This window comes from Salvelinus sp. IW2-2015, linkage group LG35 (genome assembly GCF_002910315.2).
Source record: "Salvelinus sp. IW2-2015 linkage group LG35, ASM291031v2, whole genome shotgun sequence".
NCBI classification, from domain to species: Eukaryota; Metazoa; Chordata; class Actinopteri; order Salmoniformes; family Salmonidae; genus Salvelinus; species Salvelinus sp. IW2-2015.
The window spans coordinates 8,321,364-8,342,137 of NC_036874.1; the positions used below are offsets into that span (position 1 = coordinate 8,321,364).

Consider the following 20,774-nt stretch of genomic DNA (forward strand, 5'->3'; position numbering starts at 1 on the left):
TCGTCCTCTTCTGAAGGGACCACCGCAGTCTGACAGTTTGTCTTTGGTAGTGTTTCTTCAGATTCTCCCGGCACCGTAGAAGTGTTTCATACCGGTCTTATAGTGGTCTTAGTGCATTAGTTTTGGGTCAGCATCTCCTGGCTTTAGTTTCTGGTTTCTCTGTGATCAGTGAGAGAGGGTTTGCCATGTGGCTGGCCGTCACTTTGATAAAATAAAAAGTCTTTTTTGAACTGTTACAGTGTGTCATGCCCGCAAGAGGCATGTGATATTGCAGGTTTATTTCTTAGCACATGTTTTTGTGAATAATTTGATATTTTATTATTGTATCTGCGCCATATTAGTTTTGGTTTCTTTTTTTTGTTGTTTTTTTAAGATTCAAGATGTATTGTAAATGTTTCTAATAAAACAAAAATGAAATAATTTCCAGATGGATGCTCTGCTTTGTCGCATGAGTTTAAAAAAAAGTTGCAGTTGTGAAATGGCAAACAAGTACCATACAGTAACTCCACAGTATGCCATTTTTCAATGAAAAGTAGGCACAAATAAGGCATATGGTTAAGGCATAAAATAAGGAGCAAGACTTAAGAAATTACATTTATTTAWACATATGCAATCTAAATATACACATGAGAATTAACATTTTAAAAACCTAACCTTTACTACCCAATTTACTATTGGGAATGCCACAAGGGAGAAAAAAAACTCAGCAGGATAATGACTGTTTACACTTGACCTTTTGGCCYTGGTAATGGCACCCTGAAACRTTCCCCACACCTCCCTTCTTTTGCCAAACTAGCAGATCTATAAGGGCTAGCATCCTCCATAGTGCTTACTCTTACCAACCTGACAGAACTAAACACACCCAGAAAAAAGAGAAAATAAAACCATACAAAGAGACCTGGGATACTCTTATGGGATATCCCAGAAGGCATGATACTGTTCCAGTTACAATGGAGTTCATTTACAGTAAAACAAGCCGTCTTGTGTACATCAGAGACCCAGCAGCGGGCAAGGCTGATTGCCCTTACTACCCATCTCTTGCAACATGAGCTGTCCACCCATCCAGGACAGCAGGGAGGGCTCCACTGAGACCATGGTATATGACCACCACCACTACAAACAATATCCCCTCATCACCCTTCCATATCTCCACAGCCACGGGGAAAACGAGAGCAATTCAGTTAAACCAGAAAAAAAGATGGTTCACGGCAGTAAAGGAGCAAGACTGGTTTGTTAGCAAAYAAGACATAGGCCTATGTGAGAAAAATTGCTGTGCACAAAGTACTTTGTAATGGGTTTCATCAGAAGAGCAAACTTTATTCTGTGTAAAGACAAAGGGAAGTCCAAGTGCACTGATAAAATGGACATGAAAAGTTCTCCACGGACCCCCATTTTGTGCAGTTTAGATTGGCCTGACATTCGACCAGGTACATTGGGGATGAGATGGCTTAACTCCTCGTTCCCCATTAGCCACGGGTAGTTACATTTAACAACTCCATRATAAAAGGATTTGATTACCAGTGAAATCAAGAACAAAAAGATAAGACACCCTTCATATATAGTAAGCAGCTTCAGATCAAACCCACCCAGTGTTGCATGTTAGCACAAACCCTTTGGTCAAACAAGACCTCAATATAGTGTTAAATAAATATCATTGGGACAAACTCAAATACGTTTGGGAGGAGCTGACTGACAATGGAGAGGGGGGGGGGGATTACACTTCAGTGAAGTCAGGTCTTCACTGCRGAATCTTATTGCCCTTTTTCTGTGCTATGGAATTGGGTGTGTTCACAGGCTTATTAAATTGAGCTGACAATGGGGGATCAGTTCACAATGAGTGAGACAAAAACTGTGTAAAGACATGGCGGACCATACCCTAACATGCTCAATTTCTCAATTCATGTAAATGAATTCAAATCATGTCCTCTTTCATATTTAAAACCGATCAAGCCAAGGCATAACCATAAAGCTTATTGAATTAGATGGGGACAGACTTCACAGAAGAAACAATGCAAAGAGGCTACAGAAACACTTGGTTGCCCCCCTTTGTATCTCTCCCCTTGTTTCTGTCTGCCTGTATCCTTGTCTCTAGGTTTCTCTTCATCTCCCAGTCCTCCCTCCCCGTCTACCTGTCTGTCCCTGACTCTCCCTGGCGGTGGTGAGGCCTCAGTTGTTCTGGCAGCAGGCACTGGACTTGGCAGCGTTCTGCGTGGGCTGCACCGTGATCGGCACCACATTGGAGTTGGGCGAGAAGTCGGTGTCGCTGCGGCCCGTCATTTGCCTCTGAGACACGATGTTGTAGATGGCTGCAGGAGATGGACAGAGGCAAGTGAGAACACAACAGTTGCTGTTGGGTTAGGTGATGAGAAAGGGAGCGTGTTTCGTCAAAGACTACAGTGGATACAAAACTCAGGTCCCCATTGCATTACCATCTTGTTCTAACAGCATTTCACTTTCCAGGGTTGTGTAAATAAATATCAAAACAAACATAAAATGGAGACAAGTTGTCATAGAAACCAGCAGCACCCTGTGGCTCCTGAAGTTCTGCACCTTCCCTAGGATTACTCGAGTCTGGCACGCAAAASTAACTTCAGACTGACTCATACATGCCACTGACTGATGGTGAATCCCCAAGTCACTTCCCTGCCTCTAAATAAGCAAGAGCTTGAAAACAAGCAGACAAGATGACCTCAACTAACCCTTGATCTGGTATTTCAACGACTAGCTACAGTCAGCATGCTTCCCGGGTCAGGGAGTCTCTAGTTCAATTCCTACATGGCTGTGTTTGAGCACTGCTATGCACTCTGTTCTCCTCTCTTAAATTAGCTAATTAGAACTATCATTAGCGCAAGRTTCTATGAATGAAAAATTTGTTGAAGAGTAGAATTACTAATTGTACAAATGCAGGCAGTGGGAATTGTATGTGGAGGGGGAAAGCAGAACACAAATAGCAGGGAGCATGCTGACAGCCCTTTATCAACTGATTTGAAGGCCTCACTCAGTGAGAAGCTTGTTCCTCAGACACTCTTGGGTTTTTGAGTTGTCCGTTGCTCATTTTCTATTTTATAGCGGCCACYCATTAACAAGGGCCTTTCTAAGGTGTGGCTAATACGTCAGTAAGTTGCTCTTGTAGAGGTACTTAATGTGAGTTGTTCTGGGTYTGAGGGACTCAATTGTGTCTTCCTAAAACGATGAGACATCTGGAAAGCTCATATTTGCATTCCAATGTACATATTGCAGCCAGACCCAAAATAAATGCTTTAGTGGTTTCCTGTCAAACATCAGATCTGATTGAGAATCACACAAAGTGTGATTGTCTGAGTGTCCTTTGAGCGTGCCAATTACAGATGCATTTGACCTTAATAGAAAAGTGTCAGGTACTGTTCAATTTACTGCAGAGTAATCTTACAGTAGAGGTCTCGTAATAACCTGGATTTTGCTGCCATCTATTGGTGGAAGATGAGTCACCSCTGAACAAATGGATTACAAAGCTCTCAAGAGTACAAATAAATAAATAAATATACACTAAAGGAACGTTTGGTATGGCCGTTAATATAAGATGTGTGAAGGGGAGGCCTTTACGTGGACAAGTGACTCTTTAAGCCTTTTAAGTGAGAGTAGGCCAGCTGTTTCACAAGATGGCATGATTCTGTGTGCACTACAGGGTGAATACAAGTTGCTTTGGAGCAATTTCACTTTAAAATGTATACCAAACAAAAACCATTGATTTCAAAGTTGAACAAAACATAGAACCCTATACATAAAGACTAAATGTAACAATTTCCACCGGCAATTCTACAAAAACACATTTACAGGAAGAACTGCYCAGATACAAAGTTTGGTAACAGAATAAAACTGAGGGAGATTTTACCGTAATTCTGCAGTTTTTCCAATAATTTACTTCAAAAWTWTTAAATCAATGGTTTWTGTTTGGCATCCATTTTAAAGTGAAAAATCGGAGTCACAGTGTAATTCCGTAACGATGGAATCGCCCCTTGTTAAAATCACAAGTAGTTCTAGTGTATATGGTAGGCAGTATACACTAACCTGTGAGAATGGTCTGGAAAGCCAGCTCCACATTAGAGGAGTCTAACGCCGAGGTCTCCAGGAAAGACAGTCCATGCTTCTCTGTGGAAAGTGGAGAAAAAAATAAAAATAAAATAAATAAAAAACACTCACAGGCATTATTCAGTGTCCGTACAAGTAGGCACTTCATAAAACAGCCATCCAGTCATTATACGTCACCAATTAGGCTATTTGCAACAGCCACCACAGAATAGGCTAACTGATAAAAATGACATGATGWCGATGACCTTTTGTAGTCGTGCTGCATGAYCCAACCCTGGTMACAAATCAATAGCAGAAATTGAACGAGAGCCTGTGYTATCACATGGCATGCTTGTTTACTCTACACAATGATGTCTTCTAGAACAATTCCATTCAAGAACAATTCCATTCATTCATATATAGCCACTCTTATCAAGAGCAATTTACGAGTCAAAGTGTATTCCATGCATGAAATAAGACTCAAGGTCATAAGTAAACACTTGAAACATTYTGCAGAGCTACAAAGGAGAAGTGTGATAAGCTGGAAATGTCACATTGGAGTGTGTAGAGAAGCTAAAATCACAAGTCATAATGGAGCCAACTCAACTGGCTTTTTRCCCCAATTGCTGGGGATGTGCATTCAGAACCATGGGCTGTTAATCACTGACAGTGGCAGCCTGATAGGAGCTCTGTTGTCTCCACATCAAAGAGRAGCCCTAAGGGGGAAGTAGACAGTGACAGAGAGTGAAGAGCATTCCCTTGTCCACTGTGAAGCTCAGGTGCATCACTTTCCCCAGGCCCAGATTCTATTTGAAATGTGTTTGAAATACCCTTGTTCCAATTTTGAAAGCAAGATTATGGTAATACTTATCAAAAAAATTGTAGTGTGTTGTTCAACTTTCCYCATCGCTTTATGTCCACTGTTATTGCGAATAAAAGTGAAAATTATTGAGGGAGAAACAACTCTCCTGTACTGTCTCCTTGGCTTGTAATACTGTAGTAGAATCAACACAAACAGATCAAGTAGCTATAAAAACTAGTTGATGTGAGGGTACCTGCCAAGGCCTTGGCCTCGTCCATYGGCACGGCCCTGAGGTGGCGCAGGTCACTCTTGTTGCCCACCAGCATGATGACGATGTTGCTGTCAGCGTGGTCCTGCAGCTCCTTCAGCCAGCGTTCAGCGTTTTCGTACGTCAGGTGCTTGGCGATGTCGTASACCAGCAGAGCCCCCACTGCCCCACGGTAGTACCTACACAGAGGACAGGAGGAGGGAACTAAGTGTTACTGGGAGCAGCGGTGGACAGAACACCTGAGCATTGGCTGAGTCAATAGAGTGGTAGATTTAGTTTGTCGTTCCCTACATGAAATGCTATTGCATACATCATAAGCAAAGGARTCAAAGTTGTCAACAAGATGAGAACATTAGTACATTTGCAGAAGTAGGCTGGAATGTTCTGTACGCACAAACATCCTCAATGGCTGGGTTTACACAGGAAACCCAAGTCTGATATTTTTTCTATTAGTCAGTCATTTGACCAATCCCATCAGATSTTTATACATCAGATCATTCAGAGCTCATTTGTGAAAGGATCTGACGGATTGGTCAAATGACCAATTTGTTAAATAAAGATCAGAATTGGGCTGCCTGTCTAAATGCTGCAAATATGTCAAAAGATGCCTGGCAGGCAGACAGACACAAAACAAACAAATCTCTAGCTGTGTTAATACTCACGCGGAGGTGATGGCTCTGTAGCGCTCCTGTCCTGCCGTGTCCCAGATCTGGGCCTTGACGGTCTTGCCCTCCACATGGATGCTGCGCGTGGCAAACTCCACCCCAATGGTGCTCTTGCTCTCCAGGTTGAACTCGTTACGGGTGAAGCGGGACAGCAGGTTACTCTTCCCCACTCCAGAGTCCCCAATCAGCACCACTGGAGCACAGAGAGAGGAGCGAGGGCATGAGTCAGACAGATACCACCAGAATAACAATACAGTATGTTACCCACTGTACAGGGGTCGACAATCAACTTGTTTTCTACGATGTAGGAACAGGAACACTCAGTGGGGGTAAAACAGGTCTGACAAAGAAAATCATGGTAGAAGAGACGACAGCTCCTGATTGGGTCTAAGAGCATCGCCCCATGTGTCTGCTGCTCTGTTAGTGATTAACGGTCTACTGAGAGGGCCTGACTGTACTTGACTGTAGTTCAATAAACAATATTTGTGCAAAACACAGGCCATCTGGCTTGTTTTTGCTATAGACAAAAGACCCATGAGGTGAAGTTTCAAACTTTGTGAGGTAGCGCCTAGGCTAAGTATTGTCATAAATGACCAAAGATTGATTTAATTGACCAAGAAGATGATGCCTTGTGAAGTTTAGCCTATTCACTTAGCGGCACCACCTCTGAACCCTGCCATTATGGAGCAATGAAACATTTGGCACATGTTCCCGTTTTGACACCCATTCATTTCCAAACACAAACAGGGGTGTGTTGGGAAAGAGGATTTTACAATGACTGAAATCCAGGTGAGTCAGGAGGAAAATCCTAACTCATAAGCTCACCACCCTGTTATTAGGAAATAGGAACTGGTTGTGTGTTGACGAGGCCTTATTGACACATCTCCCACAGAACGTAGGCAAAGCTCATCAKATGAAAATACTACAGTGGTGCAACAGACACAGGTAGAAACCTGCCTACCAATTGACGATTGCGCCGACTGACTCAAGCTAGGAGAACCAAACAAAAGTTACCTTGTTCCACAGGCAATTCATCGGCAACTCTCCATATAAGTTAGTAACATGAGAACTGTGACTTTGTAGTTCCAAGAATATCCTTGTCAAGAAAAACTCTGAACTACAATTCCATTAGACTAGCCTATGTAACCGTGATAATACGGTGGCTGAGGAAGGAACAAAAGCATCATGCAACTTTCAGTGGACTTGTCACCACAAACATAAGATCACCAATTTAGGCTACGGTATTGTGTAAGCTGCATTCCAGAGTTCTAATGCTACAACCATTGTTTCATTATTGGACGCCATCATCACATAACTTAGGCCTAAACAAAGGCCTAAAGAGTCTAGTCGCTCTTCCTTAAAAATCTCAATTCTGGCCTCCCGAGTGGCACAGTGGTCTAAGGCACTGCTTCGCAGTGCTAGCTGTGCCACTAGAGATTCTAGGTTTGAGTCCAGGCTCTGTCGCAGCCAGCCGCAACCGGGAGACCCATGGGGCGTCGCACAATTGGCCCAGCGTTGTCCGGGTTATGGGAGGGTTTGGCCGGCAGGGAAGTCCTTGTCCCATCACGCACTAGCAACTCCTGTGGCGGGCCGGGCACCATGCACGCTGTCACGGTCACCAGGTGCACGGTGTTTCTTCCCGACACATTGGTGCGGCTGGCTTCCGGGTTAAGTGGGCATTGTGTGAAGAAGCAGTGCGGCTTGGTTGGGTTGTGTTTCGGAGGATGCACGGCTCTCGACCTTCGCCTCTCCCGTGTCCATACGGGAGTTGCAGCGATGAGTCAAGACTAACTACCAATTGGATACCACAAAATGAGGGAGATAACAGGGTAAAAAAAAATATATATCTAAATTCTATTTCCCAATACAGTATAAGGAAGTTATTTTAAGTAGGTCTATCTTATCTAGAAGTCGAATCAACAAGAAAGCATTTCATTATCTGTAAAGAGAGCACTCAGTTTAAAAAGTACACAGTCATTTAAACAAGAAAGCTGGTCAACTTGCTGTGCAACATTTACAGGCTCCTAGTCGAGAGCAGTGATTCAACCACTCACCTGACTGACTCATGCCTAAACAGTGAGGGTGCAGTAAAGAAAGCAACTAAACACAGGAAACTGGAGGAAGAGGAACCAACTGGTTATGTGGCCTACTGACAGTCCTCATTTTAGGCTCTATGGGGCAGTGCGTTCTAGCTGTGTACCACTAAATTCAGATAATTGTGCTATTTGGCCAGCACCAAGGTATTTTATCTGAAAGTGAAGTTATGCTCATCTTCCTTACTGTCAGAGCCCTTCTGTATAGGGACACACACAGACAAACACACACTCACTTGATTCATGCAGGTCTTTCCAGTTTGACAATGCATGTTCAAATGTAAAACKCCAAACAAAGGATGCTGTGCACTTTATTTCCCTTGTCCAGGACAAAACAACCCACAATGGAAGTAGTTCGTGTAAGTGAGTACAGGGGAGCAGTAAGTATCCACTATCATTGTAACATACCAATTGTTGCTGTATTCTTACAAATGTAGGCCTACACATTCTCATGTGTAGGCCTAACAATAGGCTACAGTGCATGTGCACAGAAAAGTCTGGGAAAGGTACGACTAGACAACATAGAACACAAGGTCCTGACAAGTCATGTTGAGAAGGGGCCAATAAGCTTTCACTCTATGCTATCTGTTAGATGAATTAGATTTCATTTGGCCAAGGTCATCTTTACTCCACTTCATTCAGATGTCAACATATCGTGGAGATGACCGCTTTCTCTAAACCCAGAGTGACCCACCACTACACCAGGTCAATGGAATCCCTACAAACAGAATGGTGCTTAAAGGCTAAACCATGTGMTCACTGGTCACCTTGGGGCAATCGGTTTGAGTAAATGTATTTTGAGGTGTCATCCTGCCATAATCAGTGGGCTATATGACTCCTGTTGACCAATACTTCCTCTCCTGATGATTGCGTCATAGGCCCACCACAAGATGACTAAACAGATATCACTTTGGATAGCTACTTGGTGCTTATTAAATGTCAGTGTGCAGTGCTGTTGCAATCAACTAGCCTACTACACAGTTGTATCCATATTTCTACTGGATTGAAACAATAGTTGCAGAAATTCAGAGTGAAGTTGTTACTGTAACTGGTAATGCTACGCATTACCTCATGTCACCGAGAATTGATTTTGGCAGCGCTCGTTACGTAGTTGCAGCAACACAGTCCGATTACTTTTGACAGGGCGGAAGCGGCGACAAATGAAATGTATTATATTGAAATCGGTGTGGTGCTGAACCCGACTCTAGGTCGAAATGACTACACTRACGAAATGGCAATGTCCTAGTAAAGTATCGTAAACACACTCACCTTTGAAAAGATAGTCATATTCGTCTTCTCTATTCGTCATTTCTTCAACGTTTCTACCTATGGAATGCGAAATGTTCAAACCCTCCCGTGGTGGTTTCTCTGTTCAATTCGACAAAACTTCTTGACCATTTATCTCGCAACCGACCGCTTCGGTAGAACAAACAACCGAGTCAAAAAGGTAAATTCTCACTATTGTCAACGCCTCTAATATATTATTCGACTATAGGTCTCATATTTCACTGTGAAATTTTAAAAGACAACAAACTACCTTTCACAAACTTTCGACTCCTCTTCCCTACCACTTGTAATTTGCCATTTGTGAGCGACGTAACAGCGAGTTTCTAGCCCCGCCCTTTACCCAGTTTCGACTGGCCAATCYACGACAGATACCTGTCACTGGCTTTCCTGTGATTGGTCTACTTTGTTGTCATTCATGATTTTCCTCCATTGATCCTACTCATCGCGTCTTGGGTGATGTCTTCAGTCTCAAGCCTTTCCAGGTATGCTGATGCCGCGTTCAAAACAAATGGGAACTCGGATCTCGGGAATCTCCGACTTCGGATTTCAGTGCGTTCAAATCAACTGGGAACTACTGGCACACAGCTCGGACACCCATGCATACCCCACAAGACATGCAACCAGAGGTCTCTTCACAGTCCCCAAGTCTAGAACAGACTATGGGAGGCGCAAAGTACTATAGAGCCATGACTACATGGAACTCTATTCCACATCAAGTAACTCAGGTCAGCAGTAAAATTTGATTTAAAAAKCAGATAAATACACCTTATGGAACAGCAGGGACTGTGAAGCAACACAAACATAGACACATACATACAAACACGATAACATACGCACTATACACACATATACACATGGATTTTGTGTTATATATATGTGGTAGTAGAGTAGAGGCCTGAGGGCACACAATATGTTATGAATGTATTGTAATGTTTTTAAATGTATAACTATCTTAATTTTGCTGGACCACAGTAGTAGGCAGCAGCTAATGGGGATCCATAATAAATACAAAGCTCTGAAAAAAATAATTCTGACTGGGAAAAATCTTTTTGAACGGTCATCCAACTCGGAATTCCAGGTCGGGAACTCGGACCTCTTTCTACAGCTCCGACATCAGGATTTGACCACGTTCTTTCAAAGTTCCCAGTTGTCTTGAAAGCACCATGAGCCTCAGGTTTAATGGATCCTTAGCACAGTATCATAATGACATCACAGCACTGCAGCACTTGAACTGCAGGCTATGCTTATGCAGCTAAATAAATGCAATTAATATATACTTTTGTGTCTGGATGTAGGCCTATCGGCCTATTTATTGTATTTTTTTTGCACCTTGGGTCTGAAAAAAGCACTTTACAAATTAAACGAATCATTATTATTATAGGTTTAGCTAAGGGCTACTTATGAGATCAATATGGTCAATGTCTGATCATTAATGGGATAACTTCATTATATTCAAAAGTAATCCTCACAGATGGAAAATGTAGGCTATTCCATTATGTTCTTGTCTATCAGTTGCTGTTTGTGTATTATACTTATTGGCATATGCATTTTTAGATGTATTATTATGATGAATTGGCTATTATTGTGAAGGAAATCTAACGTAAAAAGTGATAATTATAAGGCAAGTAATAATGAACCTGGCATTTGAGTGCAAAAAAAGATTCCTGTATTGTTGTAAAATCACCTCAATAAGAATCAGCAAATTGAATTAATCATGCTTTGTGTAAAGTGATAAACATGGTTTTGGCACCTGTTGTCAAACCTCACAGTCACTAAAAATGAAAAATATTCTGTACATCAGTTGACTACCTTTAAAAATAAAATAAAATAATCCTTCTAAGCAACGTTGAATCTTAGAAGTTTACACAACATTTTTGTTTGATATATTTTTATATTCAAATGATTGCTGGATTCTTTGGGCGGGGGGGGGGGGATGGACCCTCAGCCATGTACATACACATTACATCATCTTTAGGAATGGAAAACTCATTCTGTCTGCCAACATGTAACTAACTATGTCACATCAGAGTGGTCTTGCTCAGCATCATTCTTTTCAATCAGGCTTGCACCCTTTGGGCACACTAACTAGAGGAAGATGGAGTGCTCTATTCCACATGAGGGGGTGGGTGGGGTTTGCAGCTCCATACTGCTCCACAGTCACCCCTTTTTGCACCCCCCCATCACTGGGTGGTTTGTCCCATCAGAGGTAACTACAGCAGSGCTTCTTCTCTTCAGGGTCGCCTGCAGCTCTGGGGACGGGGCTGGCCAGAGACACGGCACTAATGGACCCCCGAGTCACCTCTTTACTGCTCACCTTCCTGTGAATCTCTGATGGAAGAGGCACAGGGATACAGTGTGAATTCTGGTGCAACAAACAGTGACAAAAAAACATTGACCACAAACTGCCAGTGACACAACTGCTTACACAAAACAATAATCGTGGCACAAGCATTTTGTTCTGCAATGCCAACTTTCCACTCAGTTTAACTGATGAATTACTGAGCATTAATTGCACTACTATTACACCAAAAAACAAGGTTAGCTAGAGAGCTAAAAACAAACAAATCAATAATAGGGTTGGTACTGTAAATATATAAAAGTCAATTACCTCCAAGGACATTTTGGAATGCAGTCTCAACGTTTGTGGACTCCAAGGCTGATGTCTCTAAGAACAATAGGCCATTCTTTTCTGCATAGAGCAAGAGAGGTAGTGTTTACTGAGTATTTTCTCAAAATGTAGGTTTGTCAAATTTGGGGTGAACTAGTGACTCAAGCCCAGTGCTTGACATGGACTGAAATAGGTTCTGGTACTCATTTTGGGTGCCGATACTGTTTATATTTACAGTAGGTGCAGGAGCTCAACAATACCTTTGAGCTAATATTCTATAAGAGGAACAGGCGCTCAAGCAGTAGAACATTTGAGGTGGCGGTACTCAGCTCCCAAGTCAAGCACTGCTCAAGCCACAAGTTTGGACCATTAAAAGGCTATTGGCCTATTGGCTATTGTGAATAGTAGTATATTAGCTAGGCAAAACCACAATTCACTATATAAGGGAACAACATTTTGAAGTTTGAAGTTTATGCAATTTATTATGTTTATTACAATGGAGTCATTGTTATTATCCTAGGATATATTCATGGTGCCAGAGTCTTGGCAGCTGTACCTGCAAAGTCCTTGGCATCCTCAGTGGGCACTGATCGCTCTGACCCCAGATCAGTTTTGTTGCCCACCAGCATGACTACGATGTGAGGGTCTGCATGGTCATATAGCTCCTTAAGCCAGCGCTCCACACTCTCATAGGTCAGATGCTTGGTGATGTCATAGACCAGTAGCGCTCCGACAGCCCCTCTATAATAACTAGGGAGAAAATATGAAAGCGAAAGAGGTGGTGAGATAAGTCAACACCTTACCTGTAACCTGATGTTTTTATTCATATTTATAAAGTATGTGATGGGTGATGCCTCCATATCCATATCCCATTTTTCTCTTGAAATGCCTTGTAGGCCTCCATAGTACGAGACATTGAACCGACAAAAGCATTATAACATTCTAATAGACTTGGTTTTTGATTGCAGAAAGACATTTCTAGGGAAGGAAATGTGCATGAGAGAATTATTCAGTAAAGTATTTACTAAACTCTGGACAGAGAAGAACTAATCCTGCTGTGGTATAGCATATTCTCAGATTTTCCATGTCATTAAATTGAATGGACACAGTTTTATTGTTTTGAAACGTGTTTCCATGCCATTAACCCTTCCAGAGTCTTTACAAAAAAACAAGTCAGGAATTTCTTATTAAGTCAGAGAAGAAAAATGTTTGGGTCTGGATGTGTATTGAATATGCCCGGCCATAATGGATATTTAGACCAAAATGCACAAGTAGTAAATGACTGGAACAGTGAACCTGCTGTTTATTCCTCCAGACTATCTGGGCAAAATGTGAAACCAGTGCCTGTCTACGTGGAGTGTTTGGGCCTATAATGCCACCCAAGATGCCCACACAATAGTGAGAAATGGTCCCTTTGTGTGTGTGTGTGTGTGTGTGTGTATGTGGGTCCACAGTTTCACCCAGATTACTCACGCAGAGGTGATGGCCCTGTACCGCTCCAGCCCAGCCGTGTCCCAGATTTGAGCCTTGATGATGAGACTTTTCAGTTGAATTGTGCGTGTGCTGAACTCCACCCCGATGGTGGTGCGGCTGTCGTGGTTGAACTCGTTCTTGGTGAAGCGGGAGAGCAGGTTGCTCTTGCCAACGCCGGACTCACCTATCAGAACCACTGGAGAAGAAAGAAGGGGGAGAGGAGGGCATGAGTTCTAGTGCACCAGAAAGATGTTTGAATATGTGCTTTACATCCCCAGTGAGTCTCTATAATGTGAATGAAGGGGACTAGGTGTTTCATCCTAGACGGGGAACACTTTATATTGCCATAGTGCAGACGCACAATAGTATCAGGTGTAGAGCCTCAAGGTGCCATTTCAGGGCTCAACACATATGGAATTACAATAATGAGAGTAAGTCATGTTTTTTTCACACAAAAACTATGATTCTTCAATGTATCTCTTTCTTTACTGTAATAATCTCACTCATGTCATCCCATTGATTAACACCAACTCATAACTACAATAAGGCTGRTCCCTGAACTTCCTGCACATAGCGTAACTCTTAGGTGAGGCCTAGGTGTGTCCTCAAACAGCCCACTCAATATCACTAACCCTACCCTAAACCCTCAGTCTTAGTCTGCTGTCCATTATTCCCATTATATCATTAGGACTCTCTTCACAACGGTGTTCTATGACAGAAACAGCACCACACCCGTGCAAATAGTTACTGGGATAATTATGTTAAGTGAGGAATGTAGAACAAACCATCTGAGAAGTAGCATCAAAATCATGGCTCAGGTGTCTTTAAAATGAATTATCATTCATGTTCGTGTTAATTATCATCTAGGAAATGGGAGCTAATATGTTATTATTTCGCTGTGTAGGTTAAGAGATAAGAGATATGTAGTATATACAGTGATGAGGGGTCAGTTGTTGAAGAGAACCAAAGGAGAACCAGCGGGGGGGGGGGTTATTGCATTGCTCTTGGGGAATTTCCTGTAATGAAACAGGCCTTCAAAAGAGGAAGTAACTAATAAAATCAGGTGGTACAGTTTACACTGATACTCTATCTTGCTGTGAGCAATACTGAGTCCAAACAGATGAGGTACAAGGAACAATGAAGCCCCCCTGTATGTTTCAGTGACTCATGTGTTTGCTTCTAGTGTGAGCAGCTGACTCAGAAAGCCAGCCTTGGCCTACTTGACAAACATATAGGAAAATTGGACCACATGTCACAATGACACCGTGATTTCAACACAGCCGACTGAGCTGAGCCAAACACCAATTTCTGCTTTAATCTCAACCATGAGAATGTGAGCTGAACCAAGATAGGCATCCAAGTTCCAATGGCACACCAGCAAGAAAGATCTAAGAAGTAAGTACCCAGGAAACCAAGAATGTGATAAACGGCAGTGTGCAGAAGGTTAAAAAAAAAGAGTGACATGTTTATTCAGTACGGTCACCTAATACATATTCTATTTATTGCCCTCCAAACCACTAGTGGGGATAAGATATGCAAGTATTGATTATCTTCCCTGCATGCTGATTTATGCTGCAGAGCTTTTAACAGGCGATAAGATATTTGTCAAAAGCAAAAATGTTGGGATCATGCCTGTTCATGTTCCCAGACTTACATTCTAAAGCAACTATCCAGTTTCTGGTCTCCGAACCCAGTTTAGATTTAACCTGAGGTGTAAAACAGGCAGCAGGAAAGAATGTTTACGAGATGTTCTACTTTGGTTTGTTTTGGGTAATTGTTCACTCCATTGGCAGATCATTGTTCTGCTTTTGGTTTTTATTAGGTGAGATGAAAATGTTGCCATTTCCCCTCCCATACTCAGTAACCTCTTATGCAAACAATATCCCTGGTTTCCATGGCAAATAGGATAAGAGGCCTTGAAGCARTCTACTGGCCTGGTTTGACTTTGTTCTGAGGCAAAAGGGTATTAAGTAAGTTGCGGGAAAAACTCCTCATCAGATTTACTTGAATTGATTTATGACTGAGCAGTTCCCTCAACTTATTTACATATAAAAGCTGCATTTASTTTTAGACAATCAAAGCAGGGAATCATTTCCATTTTACTTTATGTCTGGATGGTTTAAAAAATAAAGCTATAGTAYAATTAGGCCTAGTTCTTCATTCCAGAATGAATGGCAGAAACTTCCARGTGGTTCAGTGAAAACACAAAATTTGACTTCATCAACATCCCCTGGTCCAACTAACCGGGTTTTCTTGTTTCCCTAATCGACAAATCACTTCACCTCATCATGCACAACATCACCTCCTCTTCCATGCCTGTAGCATATAGGACTTAGTAAGTCATGTAGTGAAACAGCACACATGCTTCTCTGGTGTGACTATAGACATAATGGAAAGAGTGATAGGATCAAATATTCAGGAATGTGTGTTTTCATGGAATGATATTGACAAGCTTGTGAAACTCACCACAATAACAGTTGGAGGTCAAGAATGTATTCAGTTACAGAGAAATAGCATTCAAGCTCATAGAAATAGCAACATTCTTGAAGTAGCACTGTCTTGACTTGTAAAATACCAACAGTAGCTTATTAATGAACCTCAAGGTGAGATGCATTCTTAAAAGTACTGGATAAAACTCCTAGACCTGGGCTCGTATCCACAAAGCATCTCAGTGGGAGTGCTGATCAGGATCTGTTCATACAGTCATATTCATCATGACCTAACATGCTAAACTGATCCTAGATCAGTACTCCTACTCTGAGACGCCCTGTACTACAGGACTGGCGTAAACATAATTGCCAATATTTCTTGAGTGTATGCACTATGCAAGGCAACTTGCTTCTGAAACAGGGGGTGTCCTGTTCCAGGACACACCCTAGACTTTTTCTGTAATTTCAACACAGGTGGGAGTGACCTGCATCCTATCTGTGTGGCAGATGTGTTACTAACAATCTACTGTGTGCTTTTGATACTGTGCTGGCACTTAGCTTCTAGCCTTAGCATACACACACCAAGTGAGAGAATCCAATGGTTGTCTGTACTGAGCAACACTGCACTAGCTCTAACTACAGAAAAAGTAGGTTTCAGAGTCACTCTGTTGACATATACACTATATCATCATGGTGGCTCAGTTAGTAGAGCATGGCACTTGCAACACCAAGGTTGTGATTTCAATTCCCATAAAAGACCAGTAAGCAAAAGTCTGAAAATGTATGCAATCACTACTGAATTTAACAGATTTCAGAAATCAATCTGTTAAATGTGAAAGAACAAGGACTCACCCTTAAAGACAAAGTTGTAGGCCTCATCTGAACCCATGAGGTACACCTTCAGTGGTCCAGCTCTGAGTGTGAGGGGAGAAAGGAAAGATGACACTTCCCCAGAAGCCACTCACCCTAATCTTCAGATTTAAAAGAGCCGCACAAACACTTTGCAAGTCACCTGTCCCCCTCTACGTTTAATAGAAACCTAGATTGTTTACAAGGAACTTGCTCCACTGTGTCATCAGGTAGTTCTGCTGAGGAATGATGGGGGTTGGGGGAGTGGCTTGGTGTAAGTCTATGGCAGGTTGAACAGGTAGGACAACTACATGAGCAACTGTATTGAAAAAAAAATAGCTACATGCCACCTGCTGGACAAACCAAATGATTGTCTTCATGAAATTACTGTTTCCCTAGCCCTTTTACATGGCGAGAGACAATCATTGCTTCCTCTGAGGTGTATTCACTACGAACCAAACGGAAGCAAACGAAACAGGGAGGGACCTACCTGTCAAATAGAACCTAATTTATTGCAAAACGTTTTGCTACGGTATGCAACTAATGAATAAACCCCTGGTTCTGTTAATCTCAAACCAGGAACACAAAGCAACAGTAAAAGGGACCTAGAAACAGTGTTGATAAAGGTCTGAATTGTCAAACACAAATATATATCAGTAAGAACAATACTGTCAAACAACTGACAYGGTAATGCAATCTTAGTTCTGTTCAGCAAACCTGTAATGTCAGTTCTGCAAAAAACTCCTTGGTACCACTAGAACTAAAAATCTAATGTATGAATCAAATAAATGGTTTTATGTATTTCATATCTTTGAAGACAAAAAAGTATAGATTTTTAATTGAAAAAAAATACAGTTTATGGATAGCCTGTTACAAAAGGATATCACAAGTGGTATTGCGTGGCAACAACAGACAAATGTAATATTCTAACTAGGGTGAACAGTGAATGCCTTAAAGTTAATGTGTCAGCATTTTCAGCAGCTGGGAAAGGAGTCCTCTTACAGGCAGTGAAATTCATTGAAGATTTACATAGCTAGCCTTACACAATGTGTGAACTTGACATTTGAACTGCATGCCACAAATGGCCAAATTACTAAACTCAAGCATTAAGTTAGAGCACACGGAGTATAAATACAGTAATCAGAAGACAAATACTCAGTTCATTCATACACAGACTGCAGTGGTTCATGAAGACCAGGTGAAGCATTCACATAAGCAACAAGTGTTCATGTATTATCACGGGAGACAAAATTGAAGACAACGCTCCAGCCAGACTTCCCCTATGATGCAGCAACTTGGGTTAAAGGTTCCTCCAGGTACAGTACCAGCGCTTCAGCCTAAAAATACCATACAGACAGGAGATATATGCTTAGWATGGTATGCAGACATGGTCTGTGCTCATGGCTCTTTAAAATGACATACATACTTGTTCTCTTCAGGAAAAATAGTCATTGGTGTTTTGTCCTTTCAAATACAACACAATTTGCACACCAATGTCATCCACACTCAAAGTATTCTTCCTCACCTTGGCTTTAAGCATTCCAAAGCCCACTGTCTCTTTGGCATACATGCACAGCAGTAGGTTAGCTACCCGTGTGATGGCCACCCTGCCTTCCTGCAAAGATAAGATAAGAAAGGAATAGATAAAAATGCAGTGGGCTCCAAAATTACTGGCACCCCTGACTGGCAATGCACAAACAATACTTAAAAAAATATAAACAATATAATTCTAGAGAAACTCAAAATACCAACATGTGAGAAATACAGTACTTTATTAATGTTTCAATGGAACCCACCAAAATCATACAATTATTTAATACAAAATACATTTCACCAATATCAAGGTTTCATAATTATTGGCACTCCTCATTTAGTACTTAGTGCCACCACCTCTGGCAGGGATAACAGCATGGTCTTTTCCTGTAATGTTTGACAAGGTTAAGGAACACATTTGGAGGGATTTTGGACCATTCCTCTATGCAGATCCTTTCAAGATCCTTCACATTCTTGGGTTTGCGCTTATCAACTGCCCTCTTCAACTCAGCCCACAGGTTTTTGATTGGATTGAGGACCGGTGACTGAGATGGCCATGGCAGAACATTGATTTTGTTGTCACAGAACCATTTCTGTCTGTTTTGGGTCATTGTCTTGTTGCAAAGTCCACATACGGCCAAGTCCCAGACTTCTGGCAGAGGCAACCAGATTGTCAGCCAGAATTGCCTGATACTTGGTGGAATTCATTATGCCATCAATCTTAACTAGTGCCTCTGGACATCTGGAATTAAAACAGCCCCAAAACATCACTGACCCACCACCATATTTCACCGTGGGTATGAGGTGCCTCTCCTTGTATGCATCTCTGTTTCAACGCCAAACATGCCGATGCTGTATCTGACCAAAACGTTCAATTTTGGTCTCATCTGACCAGAGCACCTTCTTCCAATCATAATTTAAATGACGTTTGGCAAACTCCAAGCGCTTGCGTCTGTGTCTTGGGGTCATTAAGGGCTTTCTTCTGGCAATCCTTCCAAAGAGCCTGTGGTTGTTTTTTGTTTTGTTGCTTCTCTCACGATCCTCCTCCCTATCCTGGGGGGCAAAATGCATTTGCGTCCTCTACCTGTGAGGATTTCAACTGTTCCATATCTTTTGAATGTTTTAGTAATTGCCCTGACAGTGCTCAGTCATATATTCAATCGTTTGTGGATCTTCTTGTAGCCATTACCAGATTTATGAAGGTCTACGACCATCTGCCCCTTTTGAACTGCCAGTTCTTTTCTATTCTTCATGGTGTTGGATGACAAAGGGATATTGCGTGTGTGTTACCTCATTTTTATACCCTAGTGAAAAAGGAAGTGATGTAATGGCTCAATATAGTTCCTTAACACTTAGATAAACTTAAATAAGTGGAATATAATTCCTGGTTTAATTTTGGTAGATGTTATTTACAATAATATTTAAGGGTGCCATTAGTTGTGAAACCTTGATTTGGAGGACATTGACTTTTAATTAAATCAATAAATTATTTTGGTGGGTTCCATTGAAACATTAATAAAGCACAGTATTTTTCACATGTTGGTATTTTGAGTTTATCTCTATAATTATATTGTTTATATTTTTTTAAGTATTGTTTGTGCATTGCCAGTCAGGGGTGCCAGTAATTTTGGAGCCCACTGTACATTGAATTTCAATTGACCTTTGGTGATACTACCTCCCAAGCTGCCAACTAGCCTAGGTCATCCTTTTCTACCACTATTTAACTAACGTTATAGGGCATACAGCATACTTTCTCTGGAGCCTCTGACTCTGATACTCAATGGATAACCAACGCAAGGCAGAATTATGTAACAAACATTTGGTTCATGCATAATAACTAGACCATTTAGTTCAAACTAACCATGCAATCCATCAGAATGAATTTCAGTTTATCTTCGTTAAAAGCTTGATGCCCATTCTTGTCATAGGCCGACCAGATGTTGCTTGCGATGGCAGCGGTCACTCGAGCYTCAGTGTCCCCATAGCCAGAGTAAGCCAAAAGAGACCCTTCATTATTTAACAATCTGCGGGGAGAACATGTAAATAAGTTAGCCATGGAGAGTGTTAGCTAAGACTTAKCTACATGTAGGTAGCTGTCGTTACAAGTCATCTTAAGAACAAATAATTAACCGATTTAGCTAGTTAGAAGAAAATAACTCTATATTCACGAGCCTCTGCCACTCAGTACTTACAGTGTGCTTTGTACTCCGCTTGTATTTGCCTGGCTGAGAACTTGKGTCAATGCTTTTGGCCGCAACATGGTTGGAGTGAGCAATACTTTGCAGCAACTCAATTAATTTAGGCGAAATTATGAAGTGTATTTTATCATCCAGTTCAGTGACTTCTTCAACAACAACGCAAACACAATCCAGTCAGCTGACTCCTTCAACTTCCTGATACAAATCGTAATGCATTATGGGAATGGCACTGGGTGCGTTCCAGACGATTGAAACCGGTCACTGGAATAATATATTCAAAGTGCACTTATTCAGCTCAGATCTGCCCCAATTATAGAATTGATATCCTTTTCATGTTGCTCCTGAGATGTTTAACACTTGTCTGAGTAAGGGGACTGGGGGGGAATCTGTATTAGAAGAACAGAGTTAACTGCAGTATCCTGACTGTGGCTAATTGCCATTATTGAAAGGCACAAGATGGTATATCAAGGGCACAAAATGGCATATATCCCCATCATATTTTCAGAAATGGGATTCCAATCA

At 41.6% G+C, this 20,774-nt stretch overlaps 3 protein-coding genes across 3 annotated transcripts; all 3 read right to left on the minus strand.

The window, feature by feature from the left end:
• Positions 1 to 1,748: 1,748 nt before the first annotated feature.
• LOC111958901 (ras-related protein Rab-11A) lies at positions 1,749 to 9,471 on the minus strand. The gene is made up of 5 exons (XM_023980231.2): positions 9,145 to 9,471; positions 5,780 to 5,975; positions 5,103 to 5,296; positions 4,048 to 4,128; positions 1,749 to 2,306 (listed from the first exon to the last, which is right to left on the minus strand). The coding sequence occupies exons 1-5, from the start codon at positions 9,182 to 9,184 to the stop codon at positions 2,167 to 2,169; spliced, it is 651 nt and encodes a 216-aa protein (XP_023835999.1). The 5' UTR covers positions 9,185 to 9,471; the 3' UTR covers positions 1,749 to 2,166.
• A 1,809-nt stretch (positions 9,472 to 11,280) lies between these two features.
• On the minus strand, positions 11,281 to 16,769 carry LOC111959016 (ras-related protein Rab-25). The gene is made up of 5 exons (XM_023980417.2): positions 16,525 to 16,769; positions 13,244 to 13,439; positions 12,327 to 12,520; positions 11,771 to 11,851; positions 11,281 to 11,490 (listed from the first exon to the last, which is right to left on the minus strand). The coding sequence occupies exons 1-5, from the start codon at positions 16,559 to 16,561 to the stop codon at positions 11,363 to 11,365; spliced, it is 636 nt and encodes a 211-aa protein (XP_023836185.1). The 5' UTR covers positions 16,562 to 16,769; the 3' UTR covers positions 11,281 to 11,362.
• A 562-nt stretch (positions 16,770 to 17,331) lies between these two features.
• Positions 17,332 to 20,498, minus strand: LOC111959017 (ragulator complex protein LAMTOR2). The gene is made up of 4 exons (XM_023980418.2): positions 20,247 to 20,498; positions 19,916 to 20,078; positions 18,047 to 18,136; positions 17,332 to 17,858 (listed from the first exon to the last, which is right to left on the minus strand). Exons 1-4 carry the CDS (start codon positions 20,312 to 20,314, stop codon positions 17,802 to 17,804), a joined length of 378 nt encoding a protein of 125 aa, XP_023836186.1. The 5' UTR covers positions 20,315 to 20,498; the 3' UTR covers positions 17,332 to 17,801.
• Between the last annotated feature and the right edge of the window lie 276 nt (positions 20,499 to 20,774).